Raw genomic sequence first — 9256 nt, forward strand, 5'->3', positions numbered from 1 at the left:
CAGCACTTGGGAGGCAGAGGCAGGCGGATTTCTGAGTTCAAGGCCAGCCTGGCCTACAGAGTGAGTTCAGGCCAGGACAGCCAGGGCTACATGGAGAAACCCTGTCTCGAAAAACCAAAAAAACCACAAACAAACAAACAAAAAAGACTAACTTTTCTTTTTCTTTAGAAAAATGTTTCCTTTGAGACAGGCTCTCACTGTATATAATATGAGTTGACCTGGAATTTACTGTATAGACCAGAGTGACCTCAAACTCATAGAGATCTGCCCTGCCTCTTCTTCCCGAATTTGAGTGCTGGGATTAAAGATGTGCTCCACCATTCCTACTCAGAATTGACTTCACCCTTGGTCTACTTGTTTTGTTTTTTTCCTAATAGGATTGCTTTTCATGAGTTGTGAGAGTTATTCAAGAAGGTGAGGCCCTTCTTGACTAGAGTATTAACTGTTCTCCTTGTCTTTCCATAGGTCTTGGTTAAGTTTGGTGCTGGCATACTTAGGGGTCTGTCTGGGGATTACTCTTGCAGTGGATAGAAGCAACTTTAAGACCTGTGATGAGAGTTCCTTTTGCAAGTATGTTTCTAGAAGAGGTGAATGGAAAGTGGGGACATGGGAGGTGTGTGAGGGAGGTGAGGTGGGTAGTGTAAGAAAGATAATGGTAAGTAGAGTCACCTAAGGATATTGAGGTGTTTGCTCTCTAACCTTACTTCCCAACTGTTGTACTTAACAGACGGCAGCGAAGCATTCGGCCAGGCCTCTCTCCTTACCGTGCCTTGCTGGACACTCTGCAGCTTGGTCCTGATGCTCTCACAGTCCATCTGATCCATGAAGTCACCAAGGTCAGGCAAGACAAGAAAGAGTAGGGATGGGAAGATAGATGGGTGGTAACTTGAGAAAGAAAAATTTGTAACTAAATGTCTTGTGTCAGGCTGATCATGAGACTTTTACTTTTTTATGTTTCTGAGTGTTTTGCCTTCCATTTGGTCTGTGTACAGATGTGTATGCAGTGCCCATGGAGGCCAGAAAAGTATGTTGGATCTACTGGGATGGGAATTATGGAGCCGTTGTGAGCACTGGAGTTATGGACCAGTATGTGGCTGCTGGGACTCAAAACCAGGTCCTTTGGAAGAGCAGCCAGTGCTCTTTAATGTTTGAACCATTTCTGTCCCCAAGATGACTAATTTTGAAGAAATCTCATCTCAGGTTCCTTAGGCCAAAGCATTGTAAACTTACATTTGCAATAAAAAAAATTTTTTTGAAAGAAATTTTTTTAGGATTCTGAAAAAGAGAGAGTATTAGTTGTGTGTACAAATCAAAGAACTCAGAAAGAGAGAATATTAGTTGTGTGTAAGTGTTGTATGTGTGTGTACAAATCAGACATTTAAGTAAATCATAGATTTATTTCACTACAGTTCTTTTTTTTTTTTGTTTTTTCCAGACAGGGTTTCTCTGTAGCCCCAGCTGTCCTGGAACTCACTCTGTAGACCAGGCTGGCCTCGAACTCAGAAATCCACCTGCCTCTGCCTCCCAAGTGCTAGGCTAGGATCAAAGGCGTGTGCCACCACCGCCCGGCTCACTACAGTTCTTTGGTACAGAAAAAACTTTACCATTTTTTGTTTTTGTTTTTTGTTTGTTTGTTTGTTTGTTTCTAGGCAGGGTTTTTCTGTGTAGCCCTGGCTGACCTAGAACTCACTGTAGACCACGCTGCCCATGAATTTATAGAGATCTGTCTCCCAAGTGTTAGGATTAAAGGTGTACTCCACCATCACTGTCATATTTTTGTAAGAGTGGGAAAACTTTGTATATATAGTAAAAACATCACAGTTGATAACACACAAGAGTCTCAAATCTGAACCATAGTGGTTTAGGGGGTGTTCATTGGCATCGTGTGCCATAATGGCATTTGAAGTACCATGTTGGCATATGAATATAGTGTGTTGAGAACCAAGACTTCAGTGAAGTTGGGAGATGGAGTGTGGGTGAGTGAGTACGGCTAGGAAAGTCTTGGGTTCATTATGAGTTTGATTTTTGGTTTTGTTTATTTTTGTATTATGTAGTTCAGGCTAGCGTCATACTAACTTTGTAGCTAAGAATGACCTTGAATTTCTTTTTCTTTTTTTTTTTTTTTTTTTTTTTTTTTTTTTTTTTTTTTTTTTTTTTTTTTTTTTTGGTTTTTCGAGACAGGGTTTCTCTGTGTAGTCCTGGCTGTCCTGGCACTCACTCTGTAGACCAGGCTGGTCTTGAACTCAGAAATCCACCTGCCTCTGCCTCCCAAATGCTGGGATTAAAGGCATGCGCCACCACCGCTCTGCTTGACCTTGAATTTCTAATCTTCCTGTTTTCATTTTCTGAATGCTGGATTACAGGAGTGTGTATCAAAGCAGGTTTTATGCTGTGCTAATCTTGGACTAGGCAAGTACACTATCAACTGAGCTCCATGTTTAAGTCTGAATAATTTTTTTCCATTACATATTGAGAAACTACTTGTCAGTCAGTCTTTTCATGACTTCCCCTTGCCCCCCAATATTCAGTTATACTATGTCATAGGGGTTACAACCCATAGTATAAGAAACTGGGGCATGCCTGTAATCTCAACACTTGGGAGTCAGAGGCAAGAGGATCAAGAGTTTTAAGGATAGCAGCAATCAGTTGCATAGTAAGTTCAAAAACAGCATGAGTTACATGAGATCCTGCTTCAAAAAAAAAAGCTAGCAGGCATGGTGGTACCCACGTTTAATACCAAGAGGCAGAGACATGCAGAGGACAGCTTGGGCTATTGTGGGGGTCCGGCCATCGTGGGTGATCTCGGACTGGAGATTATTGAGAACCTGTGGAAATAAACGGGTGGGAGAGAAAAAGAGACGACACCAAGAAAACTTTATCAAGGGGTGTTTTACTTTGGGTGCAGAGTGTTTTTATAGTAAGGCAAAAAAAAACCCGAAACCCAACAATAATCAAACTCTTAACCTAAACATGAGACGGAAGGGACTTCAAAGGCAATTCCGACAGGTGAGCTGGTTGTCAGCAGTCTTTGATCTCTGGCAGTCAGGGATTCGCTCCACAGGTGGGCAGCCTCATTGGGGGGGGGGGGGCTGGCACTCTTTCTTTCCCTTTAGAAACTATCTAGGCTGAGGGGAGGGAGTTAGTGAGATCTTTTGTAAAAAATAAATCAAGAGAACTGGAGAGAGGGCTGAATAATTTAGAGCACTTGTTGCTTTCTGTTGTTGTTTTTTTTGTTGTTGTTTTTTTGTTGTTGTTGTTGTTTTGAGACAAGTTTTATGTGTGTAGCCCTGGCTGTCCTCGAAGTTACTCTGTAGACCAGGCTGGCCTCCACCTCAGAGATCTGCTTGCCTCTGCCTCCCAAACCCTGAGATTAAAGGTGCCTGTCAATGGCTTTCACCTCTCACTCTTAAGGACCAAGATATGTTTCCCAGCACCCATATGGTGGCTCACAAAATATCTACAACTCTAGTTCCAAGGACCACACTGTGGGTACCAGGTGTACACATTATATACATATATACATGCAGGCAAAACACTCACATACAAAAAAACAAATTAAACAAAACTGGACAAAACATTGGTTTTAAATCAGAGCAGTAGGCAAAAGGCTGAGAAGAGACGACTGTGACCGGGTTTGTGTGACTGGGTTTGTGTGACCGGGTTTGTGTGACCAAGTTTGTGTGACCGGGTTTGTGTGACCGGGTTTGTCTGGTGTTTCTGCTTCTGCAGGTGCTGCTTGTGCTGGAGCTCCAGGGCCTTCAGAAGAACATGACTCGGATCAGGATCGATGAGCTAGAGCCCCGGCGGCCTAGATACCGAGTGCCAGATGTTTTAGTGGCTGATCCCCCCACAGCTCGGTAAATTTTTCCTGAGAAGGGTATCTGTCTGATTGCCCTTTTTCCTTCCCTATGAGTCTGTGGTAACTTTCTTGCATCAGAGAAGTAGTTGACTGACTAGCGCCTCATCTTCCAGCCTTTCCCACTTCTCTTCTTCCTCTGCTTTACTTCTTTTCACTCTTTATATTCACTCAGCAAACAGCTAATGTTTTGTCTTCCAGTCAGGCTTAGGCTAAGTACTGCTGTTATAAAGAAGTAAGCAAGGCACAGATCACACCTTTGTAGTCTGCAGCCTTTTGTCCCCTTTTTTCCCTTGGTTGTTTAGAATACAACTGTTCAAATATTTATTTTATATTTATTCATACATTTACATACATGATAGGTCTGGCTGCATACCTCTCTCTCTCTCTCTCTCTCTCTCTCTCTCTCTCTCTCTCTCCAGAATCTCATTCTGTAACTCAGGTTTGCCTGGAGCATCTTGAGGGTTCATATAATAGTATATGAGCGCCGGGCGGTGGTGGCGCACACCTTTGATCCCACCGCTTGGGAGGCAGAGGCAGGCGGATTTCTGAGTTCTGAGTTCGAGGCCAGCCTGGGCTACAGAGTGAGTTCCAGGACAGCTGGGGCTACAGAGAAACCCTGTCTCGAAAAACCAAAAAAAAAAAAAAAAGTATATGAGCTACCACACAATACCCTGCTCTTCTCAGATTGTTAATGAAACTGAACATCTCTGAATTTTTTTTTTTTTAATGTTAGTGTGTATACTAATGTGTGTATGTATGATGTGTGGGGCCAGAGAACAACTCTGGAACAATATCTCTCATTGGCTGGGACTTACTAATTAGGGTAGGCTGGCCAGCCAGTGATCCACAGGCATCCACCTGACTCTCCTCTAATATTGGGATTATTTTTTTTTTAGAGACTTTTTTTTTTGAGACAGGGTTTCTCTGTGTATCCCTAGCTATCCTGGAACTCACTCTGTAGACCAGGCTGGCCTCGAACTCAGAAATCCACCTGCCTCTGCCTCCCTCCCAAGTGCTAGGATTAAAGGCGTGCACCACCACTGCCCGGCTAATATTGGGATTTTTATGTGATGCTACCACACTGCATTTTTCTCTCCTTCTGGGGATTAAACTCTGCTCCTCATGGTTGTGAGGCAAGCACTTTGCCAACTGATCTCGTTCCCCATGCCTCATTTAGATGTGGTCTTTTGGGCTTACCGTTGTGTGAGATAATAGTTGACAGCTTACCCCCATTCATCTCTTATGTGGTTTGTCTTTAATGCCTTAGAGAATTTGTTAATCTTGAGTCTTTACAATTTATATATTGTGGGTACCTTTTCGTAGGTTGTAACCTTTTAATTTAACTAAAGGTATCATTAAAGAAAAAAGAAAACAGCTTCAGATTAAGGCTGCAACTCAATCATAGAGTACTTTGCTAGGCCGTGCGCTGAAGTTATTTAAGAAAAGTAAATCGAGATCGTAGGGCTGGGAGCTTTTAGCTCTGAGGTAGGACACTTGCTTAACCTGTGCAAGGCGCCTGCTGCCATCCCCACCATACACACACTTACACTCTGTAATTCACAGTGGGAGAGTTGAAGGAGTGACTTCCTCTGTGCCCTGCACAATTTATGCACATGCCACCATAACTGTCATCTCTCTGTCTCCCTAATGCATTGGTGGCGCTGCACTATCAACCACTGTACATATTTATTTAGATTTCCTTAGGTTTTGCCTAGTACAATTTTTCTGCTCTAGAGCCAAGACAACATACAGCATTCAGTTGTCATACTTCTTCAGATTCCTCTGGAATGAGACAGGTTTTTAGACTTTTAATATTCTTGATGACTGACCCTAAAGGTGTCTTTTGATAACTAAATTTTTTTTTTTTTTTTTTTTTTTGAGACAGGGTTTCTCTGTATAGCCCTGGCTGTCCTGGAACTCACTCTGTAGACCAGGCTGGCCTCGAACTCCGAAATCCACCTGCTTCTGCCTCCCAAGTGCTGGGATTAAAGGCGTACACCACCACTGCCCTGCCTGCTATTATGAATCTTAATGTAAATATCTGTGTTTTCTGATGGTCTAAGGAGACTCTTGTAAAAGAGTCATTGGATACCCCCTCCCTCACCCCCCCGGCAGTGGTGAGACCCATTGGTGTAAGTAATGTAAGTGCAGGTGCCCTTGGAGGTCAGAGGGTCCCTGGAGCTGAAGTTAAAGGAGCTTGTGAGCTGCCTGACATGGGTGCTGGGAATTGAACCTGAGTCCTTTGTAAAAGAAGTATACAATAGCTGATGAGCTGTCTGTCCCCTTCATCCCCAGTTGACTTATTTGTGTTTGTGAGTAAGTCTGTGTGTAAAGGTGCATATGCGTGTGATACCTAGAGGACACCTCTGGGATGTGTCCCCCATTTTAATTTTTTTCACCTTTTTAATTTTTCTGACTTGGGATTTAGCAAGTAGGTTAGGTTGCTAGCTAACCTCAAGGATTAGCTGGCAGTGAAATTATAAGCATGCCCTACTATGTCCAGCCCCGCCTACATTTTTATGTAGGTTCTAAGGATTGAAGTGAGGTCCTTTTGCAAGCATTTTACTTGTCTCTTTAGCTTTTTGCTTTAAACTTTAAGAAAGACTCTTACTATGCTCTGGCTGGTGTGGAACATGCTCTAGACCAAGGTGGCTTCAGACTTGAGGCAGCCCTGTCTCTTCTTTCTAAGTGCCGGGTTACAGATGTGTGCTCCTATACCCAGTCTTGATTTATTTATTTTGGGGCCATATATGATTTTGGCCCCACCCTATTTATAGAAGGGTGGTTTAGTAGGTAAAGATAACTCTACTGAGCCTTAAGGACCTAAGTTCAGTCTTCTACACTCAACATGAGAAAAGGAGAAAGAAATCGGACTCCCAAAAGTTGTACGCTGACCTCTACATGTTTATTGTGGCTCATGCGAACCTGTTTTCACAAAGTAAATACAAACTTACAAACAATAATAAATTCTGTCCTGAGTATTGTTCTTTGTATACTGGCATATATGTATAAGTGTGCATGTACCATATCCATATAGAGGTCAGAGGATAATTTGGGGATTGGTTCGCTTCTTCTACAGTGTAGGTCTTTGGAACTCAAACTCAGGTCATTAAGTTTAGTAGCATGCAGGGTCACTCATCTCGCCAGTTCCCAAAAATGTTTAAAGAGAGAAAAGCTCTAATGAGTTTGTTTTTCCTTCAGTTATGACCTGCTGCCTGTAATAGGTCTCTGGCCTTTGCCTCCATATATATGTGTGTGTGTGTATGTATGTATATACATACACATATATACACATACATATATCCCCTTTGATCTCTCTCTTCTCCAGGCTTTCGGTCTCTGGCCGTGATGATAACAGCGTGGAGCTAACAGTGGCTGGGGGACCCTACAAAATCATTTTGACAGCACGGCCATTTCGCCTGGACCTGCTAGAAGATCGAAGCCTCCTGCTCAGTGTCAATGCCCGAGGACTTATGGCTTTTGAGCACCAGAGGGCCCCCAGGGTCTCGTGAGTACAGGGTGGGGACTTGTGGGAACTTACTGTGGTGGTGCCTAGAAATGTTACAAGGTCTGGTATTGTACTCTTGGGAAGAGACTGGGCTCAGAACAGCCACATAGGGGCAGGAGGGTGGGAGATAATCTCAGAGAGGGTAAAAACAGAACTGGGTTGCAATTTTCTGTTTCTTGTGCTGATCAGGAGCTAGATACTTTTGTCCCTGAGCTGTACACTAGGCACCTCCTCTGGGAAGTCTGCCTGGATCTGCTCTCTCCTTCCCCTTCTCACATCATCACGTTCCCCTAGTGTATTTTTTTCTGCTTGTTTGTTTGTTTGTTTATTTATTTATTTATTTGCGGTTTCTTTCCCCCCATCTCTGGAAGCTTGTCTACTGAAACTCACTTTTATGTTTCTGTTTTTGTGTTGGTTTTGTGCCTCCGGCCCCCTTCCCTACTCATCTCCTCCTGCCCCAGTTTCTTGGATAAAGTTAGTCTCACGCTCGGTAGCATGTGGGATAAGATCAAGAACCTTTTTTCTAGGTAAATCCATGGCCACTGGTACTGTATCTGTTCCTCTTCCCTCACCCACCCCTCACTCTGGCCCTCTGGGGAAGTTGCCCCAGACCTTTGTATTCCCTCCCCTTCACCTTCTGTCCTTTCCGCACTCTTGGTATTTGGATCCCTGTTTGCTGTTCCCCTGGCTGTGAGCCCTCTGGGAGGAAGATGAGTGCTGGAATCCTTAAGGACTGTAGAGAGCGTATTGCTTTGCTAAGGGTGGGTGCTCACTTGGGATGCATGTGAGATTGTGGAAGGCTATTTGCCAGCTGCCTTTGAGAAGCACTCTTTGGTACGAACCTTCTGGAGTCCAGAGTGTCTGGAGAGGCTTCCTAGGGTCTGACCGACTTGCCTTGGTAAAGCATGATCAAGTAAGGTCAGATTTTTTCTCTGTGATGGCAGCAGAGCCAGGACTGGCATTTAGAACCCAGGTCACTGAACCACCTTGCCTGTCTCTTCTAGACCAACATTTGCTGCTGATATAGGCCTCTGTGTAGAAAGTACTTCCTGCTGGCATTTTCTCCTCATTTTCCTCTGTCAGTTCTTTCCCCATCTTTGCTCACTGGGGTCCCTTCCCAAGCTTTAACAATCAGTCCCTTCCTCCAGTGCTTTCATTCCTTTGGACCCTTGGCTCTCTATTCCCTCACCCCTCCTTCCATTAGCCCCTCGTCCCTGCCCCCTCTGGATTGGAGCAGACAGCTCTCCTACCTTCCAGGCAAGAATCAAAAGACCCAGCTGAAGGCAATGGAGCCCAGCCTGAAGCAACACCTGGGGATGGTGACAAGGCAAGTTGAAGTGGTGGGTGGGAGGAGTGGACTATAGGGCTGCCTGGGAGGCTGGTGAGTAAAGGCCCACAAGAAAATTGAGCCTATTCTCATCCCAAAGGATGAGATTTAGACCATGAGAAAGACAACTGGTACATGAGTGGGTATCAGTCTACTTTTCTTACAGCCAGAGGAGAACCAGGAAAAGGCTGAGAAAGATGAGCCAGGAGCCTGGGAGGAGACATTCAAAACACATTCTGACAGCAAGCCTTATGGTGAGGGGCTGAGAAAGTTCTGGGCAGGGGCACAGAGGCATCTTGCCAAACAGAAGCTCTGTAAATCATTCTTTGCTTTTTTTTCAGGCCCCACATCTGTAGGTTTGGACTTTTCTCTGCCAGGAATGGAACATGTGTACGGGATCCCTGAGCATGCCGACAGCCTGAGACTCAAGGTCACTGAGTGAGTCCAATAGTAACACTAGGATGGGGTTAGAAAAGGAGGCAGTCAGCCAGGCGGTGATGGCGCACGCCTTTAATCCCAGCACTTGGGAGGCAGAGGCAGGGGGATTTCTGAGTTTGAGGAC

The 9256-nt window shown here is 44.4% G+C and overlaps 1 protein-coding gene across 3 annotated transcripts in view; it reads left to right on the forward strand.

Annotated features, from left to right (window-relative positions):
• The window catches only part of Ganab (glucosidase II alpha subunit), a 21148-nt gene that overhangs the window by 3969 nt on the left and 7923 nt on the right, over positions 1-9256 (forward strand). The window contains exons 2-9 of one of the 3 annotated variants that reach the window (XM_031389607.1): positions 466-570; positions 728-836; positions 3730-3857; positions 7188-7367; positions 7829-7894; positions 8625-8694; positions 8861-8948; positions 9036-9132. In XM_031389607.1, the coding sequence (XP_031245467.1) occupies positions 466-570; positions 728-836; positions 3730-3857; positions 7188-7367; positions 7829-7894; positions 8625-8694; positions 8861-8948; positions 9036-9132 (843 nt within the window). Of the gene's footprint in view, positions 1-465; positions 571-727; positions 837-3729; positions 3858-7187; positions 7368-7828; positions 7895-8624; positions 8699-8860; positions 8949-9035; positions 9133-9256 lie in introns of those variants that run through there. The other 2 variants (XM_031389608.1, XM_031389609.1) reach the window with 2 other exon arrangements.

This window comes from Mastomys coucha, unplaced genomic scaffold, assembly GCF_008632895.1.
Source record: "Mastomys coucha isolate ucsf_1 unplaced genomic scaffold, UCSF_Mcou_1 pScaffold21, whole genome shotgun sequence".
Taxonomy (NCBI): Eukaryota; Metazoa; Chordata; class Mammalia; order Rodentia; family Muridae; genus Mastomys; species Mastomys coucha.